Raw genomic sequence first — 17,395 nt, forward strand, 5'->3', positions numbered from 1 at the left:
ATTGGAAATTATGAAATTACAAGTAAATCATTAACTACAAAATGCAACTTAACTTATATTTATAAATTATTTATGATTAAACATTAAATTAATAATATGTTGATATGCATCGATGATGATTGATCAACAAAAGAATTATTCCCTTGTTTTTAAACAATGACTGGTAAATTAATTTAAATTACTATCATGATAATGTACTATGGATATCTAAATCTAAAGGAAATGCAATCATACTGTAAAATCTATGTTAAATATTGTTATTTTCATCGCATTTTATTCTCAAATTGGTTTTCATAAAAGTTGACGTGGCATTTTTCATATGTGTTTACTTTAAGAGAGGCGCTTATGAGGTTGCTAATGCCAAATGTTCTATTTACTAATCAAGATATGAAAAATTGTTTGAAAATTTTGGAGAAATAAAGATCTTAAAAAAAGGATAGAAAAATCAGACAAGAAATCATTCTAAAGAGGTGCAAAATTCTCCATCAAGTACCTTGGAACATCATTTATTTAAAAAGAAAAAAGAAAAAAGAAAAAAGCTCCAAACAGTGTTCATGACGGTGGAGATTGCATTTGTAGTTGCAGGAATTCATCCTACCATAATCAAATTTAATTCGTGAAATTTAATCTGCTTTTGGTTTCGTGTGAAATTTCTTTGCCCACCTCGTTCACGGAGCTCTTGAAGAAGCCAAAGTTTATGCTCTTTGATCTTCTGCAACATGTTACCACGAACATGCGCCTCTCCAAGTCCCCAAGCTTCTTGGCGTCCGCTACCTCGCGGTCGAGCACCGCCACCCTTTCCGATAATCTTTGCAAATCTAAGCGAGGGTCATGGCCATCATGGCGAGATGGGCAAGGGAAGCTAGTGGCAAGGTCGCAACCGGCCTCACCGGCAAGTGGCGAGGGCTGCCACCTCGCCTGATTCACTCGTTGCACAAGTGCGCATGCACACGCTCACTTCGTTCCTTTCTCAACATGGGAAGGTGGTAGAGAGGGCCAAGTTGGCTTTGCCGAAGTCCGGCGAGGAACGTTGGCCAACCACCGTCCTTCTTGGTTCTCCACTGTTTGACTCTTTCTCTTTTTTCCAAATATTTTTTTCAGGATTTTATTTCTAGAAATCTTGGAATCAATTTTTTTTTTCCCTTTTTCTTACATTTTTCTTTAATTTTGCTGACATGGCAGCCATTTCAATGCCTCTATCTTCAGAAAAAAAAAGTCATGTTATTTTCTCCCATTAACTGAATTGGAAGGAGTTAATAGCGAAATTTGATTGCACAATTTTAATAAATTTTAAGATTTAATTGTATTTTTTGAAAATTATAGAATATAATTACACCTTTGCAACGTACTTTAAGACTTATATTTATCCCCCTTAAGAGATATAACACAAATGATCATTGAACTTGACTCAATGCGTAATATTATCCCTAAATTTTTAATTTATTTGATGTGATCTCAAAATTATTTATAAATTTTCAATTTAATCGTTAGACTAGATTTGCCATTTCCATATAATTTAAAAATCAGATTGAACATTAATAGTTCATCACTGCATTATATAAATTAAAGCTTAAAAACAATATAACATATTTGGACAAAGTTCATCAAATTAAACGAATAAAAAATTTGGGGGTTATTTATGTCATTTTTTCCATTTTTTAAAATCTAAAACTCTAGAAACTTAAGCACAACACATAGATTTACATATAATCTTTTGATAATTTTTTGAAATTTGAACAATAATATAAATTTTATCAAAAAAGTAAAAAAAAACACTATTTTTTACTTTTTTACATTAAATCAATTTTTTTTTTTTTTTTTTAACTCCAGACAAGCATTAAGGGTAATAAGATGCTAAGAGTAATAAGATGCAGAGGACACCTTTTTCATGGGAGAGACGACTGATGCATTGCCATGTTCTTCAGCGATATCGTCCCAACCATCCATCACTACGTCTCTCTCATCGCAAGATGCGTCTCCAAGAAACACCTGAAGCTCGGCATGACCGTCCACTCTCACCTCATCAAGACCGCACTCGCCAGCGACTCTTTCCTCGTCAACCATCTCATTGGCATGTACTCCAGATGCTCTTCCATCCGAAGCGCCCACAAGGCTTTTGATGATCTTGATACAAAGAACAGTTACTCTTGGAACACCATCATATCTGCATATGCCCGGATTGGCGATTTCAAGAAAGCCCTCGACTTGTTCGATGAAATGCCGCAGAGGGCTCTTGTCTCTTATAATTCCTTGATTTCTGGGTTGTCCCGTCATGGGTTTTATGTGGAGTCTCTGAGCGTCTTCATGCATGTGCAAAAAGAATATGATTGTCTATCCATGGATGAGTTTACTTTTGTGGGTGTTGTGGGTGCCTGTGCTCACTTGGGTGCATTTAAGTTCTTGCGCCAAGTTCATGGAGTGGCCATCGTAATGGGCTTGGAATTTGCTAAGATAACTTACAATTCCCTGATTGATGCTTATGGTAAATGTGGTGGAGTCGATATATGCCGTGTCTTGTTCGACGTTATGCCTGAAAAGGATGTCGTGTCGTGGACTTCCATGGTTGTTGCTTATACGCGAGCTCATAACATAGGTGATGCTTGTGCAATATTCAACAGTATGCCAGCGAAGAACACAGTCTCTTGGACTGCACTGATCTCAGGCCTTGTGCAGAATGGCCGTGGTGATGAAGCTCTGGACCTTTTTGTTCAAATGCATGGGGAAGGAATACAGCCAAGTCCTCATACTTTTGTCAGTGTTCTATGTGCCTGTGCTGATCGAGCACTTGCTGAAAGAGGCAAACAGATCCATGGTTGCATCGTTAGGACCTGCTTTAATGGAGATTTGGAGAACATATTCATATGGAATGCTCTAATTGACATGTATTGCAAGTGTGGTGACATGAGATCAGCTAAGATCTTATTCTTGAGGATGCCGAATAGGGATATTGTATCATGGAATTCGATGATAACTGGGTTCGCACAAAATGGTCTGGGGCATGAGTCACTTGTTTTTCTTAGGACAATGCTAGAGACAAATGTAAGACCCAACCATGTCACGTTTCTTGGTGCTCTATCTGCTTGCAGCCACACGGGTCTAGATATTGAAGCGCTTCAGATTTTCAATGCAATGGAAAAGGATTACAGCCTTCAACCCAGATTTGATCACTATGCTATTTTGGTTGATCTGCTTGGGAGGAAAAACAGACTTGAGGAAGCCATGGAGTTAATAGAGAGTGTCTCAAACAAATCAAACCATGTTGGAATGTGGGGTGCACTTTTGGGTGCATGCAAAGTCCATGGTAATCTAGCTATTGCCCGAAAAGCTGTGGATGCTCTGCTGAATTTGGAACCCCAAAATGCTGCGAGGTATGTCATGATATCAAGCATATATGCTGCAACTAACAGATGGGATGATTCCTGCAGAGTAAGGAAGCAGATGGAGGAGAGAGCTTTGACAAAAGATGTGGCAAACAGTTGGATTGAGGTAAAGAATGAAATGCACAAATTTCCAGCGAAGGACCAATTCCAATATCAAATGGGAGACTTATACGAAGTGCTTGGGAAACTAGCATATCATATGAAGGAAGCTGGATATGTTCCTGAGCCCAACTTAACACTCATCTTAGAGAATGATGATGATGATGATGGTGGGTAATGAATAAAAAGTGTTCAGATGGAAGATGCTGGAGAAAAAATAGAAGGCTACAGCTGCAAGGTGATAGTTCTTGTAGTAATGAACAATTCATACCTTCCTAGAGAACATCAAGTCAAAGATACCATGAAGTTTCAGGAAGGACTTATGGTCCACAGAAAATCGGGCATCATGAAAGCCTCTCATTGTGCCTGGAGGTTTTGTGAGTTAGGAGGAGATTGCTCAGACGGTATCTGGTAATGGCATTCTGTGTACATATTTTCAGATTCGGACCTTGCCATTTTTGGTTCTTTTGGATGCTGCCTGACCAGATCAAATTTTTTTCTTGGGTTATGTCCATGTCCCTTTAAGGGAATAGATGGTATTGCGGAAGTTATCCCTCAGGTTAAACATGATGTCCCATACCAGGGCGTGACCTGGAGCATCTTTCAGAACTATATACAGCTTGAAGCTCCATACTTGTCATTTTTCCTGTGATTTCTTGTCAGGCTTATGCTTTGGCAAGGAAGCAGTTTAGAGCTAACGATTTTCCACAAAGTGTGGATGAATAATCTAACTTCTACAAATGTGGGATGGAGCTCCATTCTTTGTTTTCTTCTCATTGAGTGTTTATTGTTGTTTCTTCGGGAATTCAGGAAATTATGTGCATGGTCAAATAGAGGTTGTGGCCTGTGATTCTTTTAGTTGTGGCTGATGGTTTCATTATTGTCCTGTGGGATCACCTAGGAGCGACCTGTACTTGTTTGTTGTGTTGGTCAGGTCCCAACAATAGAAATTACCCTAGGATTTGACTGTACACGTACAACTCGAGGTATTTCTTGTATATCTTGACGTAACTACATTTAAAAACCAGAGTGGGTTATTGAATCATGCTAAGAAGAGATATATTTGATGACGGAAGATGTAAAATAATTACGCATGCAAAGCACAGTGCGAGTGGCATTGCATCAGTTGATTGAGGCAATTGGAAGTGCCATCTCTAATGCAGTTGTTCCAACATAACTGATTGTTTTTTGGCCTCTACTTCCAAGCTTCAGTTGCTTCCTTTGAATCGGAACTACTCTTTTCTGTTTTGACAACTGAGTACTCTCTTTCCGATGTAAGAAACAAACAGCTGCAGAGGTGACGATTCTTTAAGGGTACTCTTCCAGCATGGGAAATAATTGAATTTACCGACAGATCTGGGAAATTACCATCATCAACTGAAAACTACAAATGTAAGATAAAACATCATTGGCTTTAGCTCATGGATTTACGGAATTTTTGCTATAAGATACATATATAATGTTTTTTAAATGGAAGCATCCTAGGAAAACACTCATTCTCTGCAAGGTCAATCCTTAATTTTCTAAGTAAGTGATGGGTCGAGCGCTCAGTACTGTAAATTTGGTATACGAATCTAAGAAGATTATCAAGTTAAATTAGTCTTCGCAAGAATGGAGCTAGATTTCTATAGGTGATATGTCTCTTTCTTATGTTTATGGTCAAGACAATTTTCTTATTAAAAGGTCCTGTGGATGTCATAATAATTCTGGGTTTCAGTTTCAAAATTCAAACAACTACATCTTTCATGACCGTTCACAACCACTTGATCTTGCTATCTATATGTGCTTTATTCTAATTTGTACAATATATAACCCTTCTGGTGCCTTTGGTTACAGATTTGAAATGAGCCTGCAGTATGATAACTAATAGTAATGCTATAAGTTACTATTTTACTTGGTTTTTTACCAGAATAATGAAGGAATGAGAGCGTCCAAATTGATCCATCATTTGAGCTATTCTTTCTCCCTCTGCCAAGACTGCCACCGTGGCTAGTGATTGCTCATGGAGGGTGCCGCCTTGTCGCCTTGCTGGCAGTGGGTCACCAGCGGGGTCGGGTGGCGGGCGGGCCAATAATGATAAGACGGCATGGGGCGACGATGGGCGTTAATGTTGAGCAGCAATGGTCATTAGTAGTGCGCGGGCAATCTGGCCATCCACCGAGATCAGGAATGATATTCTCAAAGCGCCCTATTACGTTTGGCTGATAACAAGTACGCCATAAATACAATCGTGAATTGTGACTACATATTAATTAAACACATAATGTAATTATGCAGTGACGTATGAACGATGTCAAATTCATATCCTGGCGAGGATAGAGGACAAAAAAAAAAAAAAATTCCAATTGGCAAGAAAGTGCCAAACTCGATGTCATGTGACCCTTTGGACGCGACTGACTGCAAGAGAAAATATGGAATGGGTTTCTGGAAGACGTATATCATGGGGATTTATGAAAGTCCATGAAAAACTCTGTTCTGGAGATGTTTTTCTTCATTTCAACGTAGCAATCCTCAAATTTCTGTTACTTCTGATTTACTACTCGTAGGTCAATGTTTCTCCTTCATCGGATTTGACATTTGAAATTTTTGTTTGACAATTAAGAGAACAGGAAAGAAGATGGGACTTGGTCAGCCTAGTTATAGCATAGATAAAAGCTCCAGAGAGACTATTTTATCATCGTTAATGATGTTTGGAGGGTAATTTGGTTAAAAAAAATTGAAGCGATAAAGAAAGAGGACTTTCTTTTATTAAGGCCATGTTTACGTTGTTGTCCTTTTTCTCCACAACGTGAAATGTATGTATGCACATACTTCTATAGTTTCATACAAGAGGCACGCAAGAGCATCTTGCGATGGTAATTTTTCCTAATTTTTTCGTATTTTTTACAAATATGCGTTGTAAATTTAATTTTAGTAACTTTCTTTATCAAAATGGTAACTTTTGAATCAAGTGCGATAATAATCATGAACCCATAGAAATATCCAATCTAGACATATCTAGTCTGTGTCACATCTATATGGGCAGGTATAATTAGCCTTATCTAACAATTTTACCTGCTAAGTCTATGCGGGGATACAATCCCATGGTTCCCATTACTTTGAATAAACCCACCGAATCAGCACCAAACATTTATTTATCTATTTCGCTACTCGTTAAAACCTGATTTTGGGCATAGAGTAGAGTAGATGATCTATCTTGGTGTATTAAATCGAGGGTTGAAGAAAATTCTCCCTAAGTTTAATTTATCGTTATTATGAGATACCCAATACTCCTATTCCTAGTATAGTTATGATGATAAGGATGGATACGTAATTATTTTCGGCCTACGAATTTGGGGAAGAGAGGGCCTTGCCATTTGTGAGCTGGCGAAGCCTAGCAAAAACGTGTGAGCTAGAAAGAGTCCAAAAGATTCGTGAGCTTGACAAAGACCAGTTCCAGTTCGAGGGAAGCACAAATTTCCAACTTCTAGAAGAAGTAAATGCTCCGATGATGACTTCCATCGCTTCATAACTTGTAATCGACAACATGCTCTGACTAAACCCTAAAATGTATCCAAGAACTTTTTGATTAGTGGCAGAAAATGACCATTTATAAAGTATTATAGTGGGTTCCTTTTGCCTAACCAATCAAAAGCAGAGTGATTGAAGCCTCCCTTTTGTGATCTTACGCGGAAACATAGGAATGAAAAGAAGGGAAAAAAACAAACACGCTTGTCTAGAATAACTCATTTTATACAGTTCAAATTTCATAATTTTATTTGATAAATCATTCACATCAAGTGATGACTTGGTGTTTTTTCATCATAATTACTAATAATAAAATTTCGAGTATTTTCTCCTCCTCCTCCTCCTCTCCTTCTTCTTCTTCTTCTTTTTTTTTTTTTTTTTTGGGCCATTGGCTTTTTCACTTGTAATATATGGACTAACCATCCAAGAGTCAGACCAATGAGTTGAAATGTGCAAATATGGAGGAACGGAGAAAATAGAGAGCTTATTTGAATCAAGTCACTTGACCTCCCATCGAAGACGGCAATGACTTTCGTTGCATTGAACCTTATAACTCCACACATGACCCCCGCTTCCCATCCCCCATGAGCATCACACTCCAACAACCCTCAAATTTCTCTGCCTCTCTCTCTCTCTCTCTCTCTCTGAAATCATGCTTGCTCAGAACCACATCTTCTCTTTCACTCCCAAATCCCTCAACCCTCTGGAGAAGAGCAGAGATCTTGAGTTTGATTTCTGGGTTCCTAGTAGAATGAGGAACCACCACAGCAGGAGCTGCGATCCCGACTCGCCGACCCTGTGGAAGCGCGAAAACTCATCGGTAAGTGTTGCCAAAGATGTGGACACATCCCCACTTCTTCCCCAAGATCACCACTACAGCAATCTCTCTCCTTCGTCGAGGATTCGGAGGATCGAAGAAGGAAGAAGAGAAATGATGGAGATGATCCGGAACTTGCCCGAGTCGAGCTATGAGCTTTCCCTCAAAGATATCGTGGATGAGCAGCTATCTTCGCAGGTACTATCGTGGACACGGTTCGATTCGCTTCTTGTTCAATATTGAAATCTGATCTTATATCTGTAATCATATAGTAGACATAACATGGTATCATACTGACGTGCTTTATTGGTGCTCTTCACCTGTTGTATGTGCTTTGAAACCAATCGAGACGAAAAGTTCTGATTAAGGATATGATGTTTTATTAATGGAGGACAAATAAATAAATTTGGATTGCTTTGCAGGAGAATCAAGAGGAGGAAAAGGGAAAATTTGAGTTTCCAAGTGCTGAGGCAGAGTCAAATAAAAACCAGAAGAGGAGAAAGAGGAAGAAAGTCACGAGGACCACTAGTCATCAGCATCATCAGGTGTCAAGATGTAATAGCATGGAGACCGGAACTTTCCTGATCAAGATGTTTTTCCCGTCCTTCTTAACATCGAATAAGAAAGCTGCAACATCTCGGAACGGCAGGGCGAAGATTTCGCCGAGGACGTCGTTCGAAGGGCCTGACCAGAGGAATCCAGACATGGTTTCGAGGATTAAAATGAGTCCAGTTGCAAAAGATCAGGGGAGTAGCGATCGAGTTAGAACTGAAAGCGGTACCAGCAGGAGCAAGAGCTATTCAAGCAGGTAAGAACTTGAATATGTTCAATATGATATTCTATTTGTGTATTTTTGGTTATTCATTTTTCTGCTGATTCAGTAATCTCCTAAGCATATTGCAAGAAAACATAATACTAATTGTAGAAATTGCACATTGTTTCATTTGGGTTAAGAAAAATCGTATCTTTAAGGAGCTCCAAAACAGAAATTCCACTTGTTAGCGTAAAAGAACATGCTGATGGGGTACGCTAATAACAGAACCTATTTCAAACTGAACTATACAAGTTTGAGCCTTTCGATCTATTTTCACTTTTTGTCTGCTCAATTTGAGATCAAAACTTCCATGTTAGCGAGAAACTATACTCTTAACAAGCAGTTGTAAAACCATATAATCCCTATGTTTACTCAGGAACAATGACGGCGATGCTGTCCTGGGTTGCTGGCCTTTTCCCAGACCGAAAGGGAAGATGCGTAGGCAGAGAACGTGTGTTTTCTAATTTCCTCTGCCTCCTGCACATGAAGGTGGAATCAAAGATTGATTTTGCTTTCAGAACCTAGAAATATACTCAAACAGCAGAAGGGTGTCCCCAGCTGATAAGCCAGTTTGATTATCTCAGCTCTGACGAAGATTTCGCTAATCAGTCCGAGAAAAATCTAAAGCAGAGTTGCCAATAGCGTTTCATACTTGCCAGACTGGGCATCCTGTTGAATACTAAACTTCTCAAGAGACAATGCTAGCGAAGTTTTAGATTTCTGTAGAGACTACACAGGCCATAGCTTAGCTTGCCTCATTGTGATCACGAGTCCGCGAGTTATTAGCGGCTGAAGATATGTGTTATCGTTATGTAAGAAAGCCAAGGATCAAATAAACTGAATGCTGTTGGTATTTTTTTATTCAATGCTTCTTGTGCGGTATGTTAAGGATATCACAGATGAACGAGAACCATGTAAAGTGATCAGGTGGGCCTTGCGTACGAAAAACGGAAAACAATTGAAGATGGATTGAGAGGATTAGTGGGGCTAAGTTCTTCTTCTGAATGGGGGGATGAATTAGCCAGGCAGGGACGCCTGCAATGAGTAGTGGGGGCTATTGCCGCCGCTGGACACTTTTTGATTATGTTTATGGCATGCTCCTCCAGAGTTTATTTGCACGGATGTTATACTTGAGCAATCTGGGAATTCATTTAGAAAGGAGGAGAACCGTACCAATCAAATTAATACATATTAATTGGGAATCCTTTGGGTGGTGTTCAAGTAAGTTTCGTCAAGCAATTTTCAGAAAACTCGCTATTAGTGTAATGAAAATTGTGACCATGCAACCGAATTGGACCACCTTGAAAACCGGTCATATTCTAGGTTCTCGGTCAAATTTTTGGAACTAGTGGGAACCGTTTCAATTCCCTGTTTCATGAAACTACCACTTTCTGTTGCTAGCAGCTCACCCTCCTCCTCATGACAAACCTCTACTCACTCAGCCTTGTTCATCTTCTATTTTAAACCGTTTTGTTGCTCATATTATTTTACTATAAAAAATGAAACCAAAAAAAGTGTAAAAGAAAAAGTTCTCGGTGGCCCTGGAACTAGCCAGAGAAATATGATAGGTTTCTGGGCAAACGGAGTAGATTTCAAGTACCAAAAACTGAAAATTAATTTTAACAAGGGAGATTTCAAGTTTCTCACCTTGGAATCAAAACCGATTACCCATGACAATGCAACCCAAGATTCTCACAGATATACTGCGTTGAATTTGTGAAACAATGAATTTATGAAAAAGGAGGCTTCACTGTGCGCCTGTTGGGTTTAATCAGTGCGGCACCCTTTTTTCTAGCCCATCCATATACATTGCATGCCCTAGCCATAGGGATAGAAATTGACCACCATATCTGAATTTACTCTAATTTACATTTGTTCAATGACATAGCCGAAATTAATTTATCATTCGCTCAATAAGATAATTAGAAGTGGGTCGGACAACAAAGAGATACAATAGAGAGGATCAAGGGGATACAATTAGGGGGATGAACAACACGGTAAATTCTCTAGGGAACTCTTCAAAATCACATAAAAGGCACGTCAAGGAGATGCTTTCCTTTGCGATTCCAAACCGCAGGGAAAGTGCAGAAACTATCGTACATCGGAGGGGTGATCTTTTGAATGGCCTTTTCTTGGTCAAAATCGTCCGGCTTGACAATGTGGGAGAAGGACCCGCCAGTTCCCTACTTCTAAATGGGCGATACGATCCGGGGTCCAAATCTTTTCTGATGATTTGATAGTGGAGGGAGAATGATAAAAGGAGCTGTTGAGAATAATGACAAGGGACCTTGGCCCCCTTTTAAAATTATGGGAATTATTTATTTAAGCCTATGTATTTGACACCATGTACATTAATAGGAAAAGAAGAATTAGGGGTAATTCGTCCCCTAACCTTTTGAGTTTAATTGTTTCGTTAAATTAATAATGAAAACATATTTCAATTTCTATATGCTAACTTTTTTCGGGTGATTTGTTTCCATAATAGTTGGATCGGTTGTTGTTTTTAGCTTGCAAAATCATTTCATGTGGCGTGTCACGAATACTTTGATACAATATTCTTAGAATGCCCCAAGTACTGTGTGCGTGTTGCCCATGATCAACCATGATGGCCTGATCTCAATCTCAAGCAGATTAGCACGGATTGAAAATTGAGATACACATGAAGAAACCTAAGCTGTTTGGACCATTATTTTCTAGGCTTGCAATTGATTTAATAATAGGTCCATCGTAGTACTTAGACCTGACTTGCCTATGTAATTTTTTTTATACATATCGATGAGCAATTATTTACTCCTTAAGAATAAAACTACCCACCATCTCAACAGTATCCGTAGTGTGATTTGTAAAATTACATAGTTTGTGAACCATATATTTATCAAAAATAAAACAATCTGTCTCATGGAAAGAACCCACAAATAGCAACCTAGACCATGTTAATTCCAGGAGATTAACTTCTCGCCTATGAGATTGTCTGTAATTGTGTGAACCTTCTTCAAACAATTCTGTTATCCTAGAACTTCCTTACTCTAGGATTTGTGGGTAGGCATTTGTCAATTAGAGGAAAAATAAAACAATTTCAATTAGGTATGTAAAGAAATAAAGATAATATCGATCAACATTTACTTTTAGTAATTTAATAACCAGCTTATATTATTGGTAAAGGCCAAATAGATTGACATACATCATTTAGAATAAATTGAAAAATATAAATAGCAAGAAATGATAATTAGATGATGAACTGCTAAATATAAGTCAACTTATATTTATAATTAGCTATGAATAATAGCAGACAAATAATAGATTGATATATTTGAGCTAATTAATCAATAAAAATAATATATGCCATCACGATCATCTTATTTTTGAAACAATGACTGGAAAATTAATTTAATTTTCTAATATCACGATGTTGTGCACTTGCACTATAGATATCTATTAAGTTAAAGTAAATATAGTCATATCGTAAAATTTATGTTAGGTATTGGTATCTTTATTTGATTGCATTCTCACGCAATTTTTCATAAAATCAAGACATGATTCTCCATTTCATTCCTTTACCTGCGTTTATGTCAGCTCTTCTGGAAATTTATCAGTGGGAGTCTTGAGAGAAAGCCGACTGGTGCGTTGCCATGTTCTTCAGCGATGTCTCTCATCACAAGGTGCGTCGCCAAGAAACGCTTAAAAGCTCGGCATGACCCTGCACCCTCACCTCATCAAGACCGCACTTGCTGGCGACCCGTTCATCGTCAACCATCTCATTGGTATGTACTCCAAATGCTCTTCCATCCGAAGCGCCCACAAGGCTTTTGATGATCTTGATACAGAGAACGGTTACTCTTGGGACACCATCATTATATGGATTAGCCGGAATAGGCGATTTCAAGAAAGCGCTCGACTTGTTCGATGAAATGCCGCAAAGGGCTCTTGTCTCTTATAATTCCTTGATTCCTGGGTCGTCACGTCATGGGTCTTATGCGGAGTCTCCGAGAATCAGGTCACACGCTTCCCATTCCCCTTGAAGATCACTCTCCAACAGCCCAAATTTCTCTCTCTCTCGAGCCATGTTTGCCCAGAACCACATCTTCTCTCTTGCTCCCAAATCCCACAACCCTGTTGAGAAGAGCAGAGATCTTGAGTTTGAATTCGGGGTTCCGTGTAGAATGAGAAACCACCACAGCGGAAACTATCCTGATTTGCTTACTCTGTGGAAGCGCGAAAACATGTCGGTAAGAGTAGCCAAAGATGTGGACACGTCCCCACTACTTCCCCAAGATCATCACTACAGCAATCTCTCTCCTTTGCTGAGGATGCAGAGGATCAAAGAAGGAAGAAGAGAGATGATGGAGATGATCCAGAACTTGCCTGAGTTGAGTAACTAGCTTTCCTTCAAGGATATTGTGGATGAGAAGCTATGTTTGCAGGTACAAGTGGACTCAGTTCAGTCCGATTGCTTTGCTTCGATTCTTGTTCAATTTAGAAATTTGATATCTGTAATCATATAGTAGACATAACATAGTAATATACTAATGTGCTTTATAAGTGCTCTGCATCTGCTGTATATGCTTCGAAAACAATCTGGGGAAACGATCATGCTGATTAAGGAAAGGATGTTGTATAAATGGAAGATAAATAATCAAATTTGGATTGCTTTGCAGAAGAATCAAGAGGAGTAAGAGGACAATTTTGAATTTCCAAGGGCTGAGGCAGAGTCAAATAAAAAACAGGTGGAAAAAGAGGAAGAAAGTCACAAACGCCGCTAGTCATCAGCATCATCAGGTGTCAAGATGTAATGGCATGGAAACCAGAACTTTCCTGATCAAGATGTTTTCCCCTTCTTTCTTGGGAAACCCGCAGCATCATGGAACAGTAGATCCCAGATTTCGCCAAGGATGTTGTTCGAGGGGCCTGATCAGAGAAATTCGGACATGGTGTCAAGGATTAAAATGAGTCCTCATGTGAAAGATCAGGGGAGCCGCGACCGAGATAGAACTGAAAGCAGTACCAGCAGGAGCAAGGGCTATTCAAGCAGGTAAGAACTTGAATTTTTTTCAATACAACATTCGATCTGTTGATTTTCAGTTATTCGCCTTTCTGCTGACTCAGTAATTTCCTAAGCATATTGCAAGAAAAGGCAATACTTATTGTAGAAATTGCACATTGTTTCATTTGGGTTAAGAAAAATCGTACCCTTATAACCCCAAAACAGAATTTCCACTTGTTAGTCTGAAATAACATGCTGATATGGTTTGCAGATATCAGAAAATGTTTCGAATGAACTATACCAGCTCGAACCTTTTGGTCTATTCTCAGTTTTGCGTGTTCGATTTGAGATTGAAACTTCCATGTTAGTGAGAAATTATACTCTAAACAAGCAGTTGTAAAAGCATATGATCTTTATCTTTATGCGGCAACAATGACGGCGATTCTTTCCTGGGTCGCTTGCCCTTCGCTGGACCAAAAGGGGAAATGCGAAGGCAGAGAACACGTGTCTTCTGAGTTCCTCAAACAGTTGATAAGCCAGTTTGTTAATCTTGGCTCTGATGAAGATTAAACTAGTTAGTCCAAGAAAAATCTAATCCAGAGGTGCCAATAGCATTTGATACTTGTCAGACTGAGCATCTTGTTGAATACTAAACTTCTCAAGAGACAATGTTTAGAGAAGTCTTAGATCTCTGTAAAAACTATGCAGGCCACGGCTTGCCCCATCAAGATCAGAGTGCGTGAGTCATTAGCGGTTGAGAATGTGTATCCTTATTTTGTAACAAAGCTAAGGATCAAATAAACTGAACGCCGTTGGTTTTTTGTTCCTTTTTTTTTGTCATCCAATGCTACTTGTGCTGCACATTAAGAATATAATAGATGAACAAGAACCATGCAAAGCGATCAAACAGACCTTGCGTGCCAAAACGGGAGATAATTGAAGATGATTCAAGAGGATTAGTGGGGCTAAGTTCTTCCTCTGAATGGAGGGGATGAATAAGTGATGGAGACTAATGCCTCGGCTGGTCGCTTTTGATTATGTTTATGGCATATTTTCTCCTCTAGTGCCCATTTGCACGGGTGTTATACTTGAGCAATTTGGGCGTTCATTTAGAAGAAAGAAGGAGAACTCTACAATCGAATAAATACAAATTAACTGAGAATCCGTTGTCTCATGTTCAAGTAAGTTTCGTCAAGTAATTTTCAGAAAAATTCATTACTGATGTAATGAAAGTTACTATATTAAGAAATTTCCACATTGAAGAATTTTACTGAACTAGTGGGTTGATACTTATAAAATGAAAAAGCTAATTAACTCCGGAATTACCAAATGTTACTTTGTAACTGAGAAATTACTAACGAGTTCGAAAGGACTAATTAAATGATCTTCAGGTCAGAAAGCACCGGGGTTTGCTTGATCGGATTGCTCAACGTGGGTCTAACAAGGTTGAAAGATTCGACATTCTTTTTTCTCTTTTTTTTTTTTTTCTTTTGGAATTGGAATCTACGTCCATAGGATCCCCGGAATGTGCTGCTCGTCTGGAATGGAACACACACTCTTTTTTGCGGTCTGGAACATCCAGCTTTAGTGCAATATGGTTGGAACATCGATCCTTTGAAGTCGTATCGGTCGAAGTATTGAATCTGGATAGAATATGATTGTGGATAGTCATCCTCGCAGTTGGAACATCGAACATACTGTCATCTGCTCGAGCACGCAATGAGCACTTACCTAGGCTACATAGGGTGTGGTGATGACAGCTCTCTCCTTTCATAACGACATTCCTAGTACTTTGGTTCTCTAGCTGTATCCTTCCCAAAATAGCTTCATAAAAAAAAAAAAAAACATAGATGTACTCATTTCATGAATGATTCGGTGGATGAAATAGATGAAAATATCAAATCTACAAGGCAATTTGCGTTTTCTTAGGGTGACTGGCTATGGGTTGAACTATTTTTTATATTGAATTGACATAATTTATGAGACTCTCCACATATGATGACTTCTCTAAAGAACTCTCTCCTGCCTAGAAAAGCCAAATTTAGCTAGCTTGCTTTTTTCTTTTCCACTTACAAGACTCGGAAGACTCTTGCTCCAATTTTCGATCAGCCTTTAAACCAGGCTGCGAGAGAGCCGCACAAGCGTCATGCTGTTAGGTGAAACGTTGGAGCGCTGCGTCCCCTTGTAAAAAAGCATCATCCTAGTCTTGAAAGATGGTCCCAAAAAGAATCGCCCCTGGTCTTGATTCCATCACATGAAAGCAGCATCATAGATTATACACTCTTGGTTGCATGCTTGAAAGAGGTAATTAAAAAAAAATGTTTATTCTCAAAAATGAAAAGGTTATCGAAATGGTCTTGGATTCTATCACATTTGTCAAGCCAAAAGCGCCAGAGAAATATTATATATCTTTCTGACTTTTCGATAAACAATACTACTTTTTGGAATAAATGGAAAGTCGACGGATTCAATTAAGACTGCTGTGGAGATGAAGCATTAATCGACGCCGTCGATTGATAACTCGCTTTCGGATTCCCCCAGGAACCTCCTTCGTATCCAATAAAACCAGAATAAAAGAATCGCTCCCTCATCGCACCCGCCACAGATATGCGGCGGAGATGCTCTCCTGATTCCTTAATCACGACATTAAGCACATGATCCAGCACGCATCCACGCAGGATCTTCTCCTTTGGCCTAATCTTGGTTAATGTCATCGATGTCATCATTTATTTTTTGATCGGTCGTATTCTATTCCTATTCTAATTCTCAAATTTTTATGCCTCTTTGTAGAGCATGTAAATCAAAATTTACACTAGATATTAAAACGTCCTCACCCTAATTCTCATCTTTATTTCCTGAAAAAGTGGAGATTCCTCTGTCTCTCCTTTCTCATGTGAAAAGGATGACTATTGGAGCAAGCTCCGGTGATTGACGTAACAATGAGAGAGATGAACCTGTGAGTCCCCGCCAACTTGAGTGGGTTTCGATGATTGGACGGAGGAGGGAGAACGATGAAAAGGGACTCTAGTGGTAGATGGACAAGGACGGAGAGACTTTGTAGTATTGTGTTTTCAGTCTGAACCCGCGTGTTGTCATAGGATGCCACGTACAATAATAGAACATGAAGGAGCCTCTTTTTGTTAAAATAGTAGGAATGGGTCGCTCTTTTGACCTTTTCATCTCATGAATCAATTATGAAAGCGTGCTTCATTTTTGCCACATTTTATTTTCCAAAGCATCGTTCCTACTTGGGATAACACCACGGAAATCCAAAAGTTAATACACCATTAATAAATTTATCATAATAAAAAGATTCCAACCAATATAGTTATGATAAATTTATCAATTTGTTAATTTCCATTAAATTTGACTGATAACATGAAAAAAATACAAAGTAATACATTTGTGACAAATGGAGGACAAAATCAAAAAATGGTACATCCGTCAATTGTTGCTTGATATTCAACTTAGCATTTAACGGTAAAATTTAATAAAGACTAATGAATGATAATGTTGGAGATGTACTAATTTGAAATTTTTTTATGATAAAAAATTAGTTTAGGATAAATTTGTCATAAATGTACTAGTTTAAGGTTTTTTTTTTTTTTTTTTTGGTAGTATTAACTCTAAAAAGTTGGATCATTTGTCATTTTTCATCATGCAAAACTTCGATACCACGCTTTTAAAAATTGTTCTGGCAAGGATCAACCATGAAGATCCGAATCTCAATCTTAAGTGGAGTAGGATCGATTAAAAGTTGACATGCACATGAAAAAACCGACATCCCGACGGGGAGT

General features: G+C 38.6%; 2 protein-coding genes and 1 long non-coding RNA gene across 3 annotated transcripts; all 3 read left to right on the forward strand.

Moving 5' to 3' along the window:
- Positions 1–1,856: 1,856 nt before the first annotated feature.
- On the forward strand, positions 1,857–4,253 carry LOC104421986 (pentatricopeptide repeat-containing protein At2g21090). Its single transcript, XM_010034185.3, has one exon. The coding sequence runs from the start codon at positions 1,915–1,917 to the stop codon at positions 3,655–3,657; it is 1,743 nt and encodes a 580-aa protein (XP_010032487.2). The 5' UTR covers positions 1,857–1,914; the 3' UTR covers positions 3,658–4,253.
- A 3,174-nt stretch (positions 4,254–7,427) lies between these two features.
- On the forward strand, positions 7,428–9,499 carry LOC104421987. The gene is made up of 3 exons (XM_010034186.3): positions 7,428–8,001; positions 8,226–8,611; positions 8,994–9,499. Exons 1-3 carry the CDS (start codon positions 7,639–7,641, stop codon positions 9,079–9,081), a joined length of 837 nt encoding a protein of 278 aa, XP_010032488.1. The 5' UTR covers positions 7,428–7,638; the 3' UTR covers positions 9,082–9,499.
- A 2,612-nt stretch (positions 9,500–12,111) lies between these two features.
- Positions 12,112–13,870, forward strand: LOC120286856. Its single transcript, XR_005545566.1, has 2 exons — positions 12,112–13,038; positions 13,273–13,870. It is a non-coding gene; the product is annotated as an uncharacterized LOC120286856 (long non-coding RNA).
- The last annotated feature ends 3,525 nt before the right edge of the window (positions 13,871–17,395 follow it).

The sequence above is a fragment of the Eucalyptus grandis genome, chromosome 8, assembly GCF_016545825.1.
Source record: "Eucalyptus grandis isolate ANBG69807.140 chromosome 8, ASM1654582v1, whole genome shotgun sequence".
NCBI classification, from domain to species: Eukaryota; Viridiplantae; Streptophyta; class Magnoliopsida; order Myrtales; family Myrtaceae; genus Eucalyptus; species Eucalyptus grandis.

Coding starts and splice junctions, on each gene's coding strand:
- LOC104421986 (XM_010034185.3), top strand. CDS start 1,915: ATGTTCTTCAGCGATATCGTCCCAACCATCCATCACTACGTCTCTCTC.
- LOC104421987 (XM_010034186.3), top strand. CDS start 7,639: ATGCTTGCTCAGAACCACATCTTCTCTTTCACTCCCAAATCCCTCAAC. Junction 8,002..8,225: donor ATGAGCAGCTATCTTCGCAG/GTACTATCGTGG, acceptor ATTGCTTTGCAG/GAGAATCAAGAGGAGGAAAA. Junction 8,612..8,993: donor AGCAAGAGCTATTCAAGCAG/GTAAGAACTTGA, acceptor ATGTTTACTCAG/GAACAATGACGGCGATGCTG.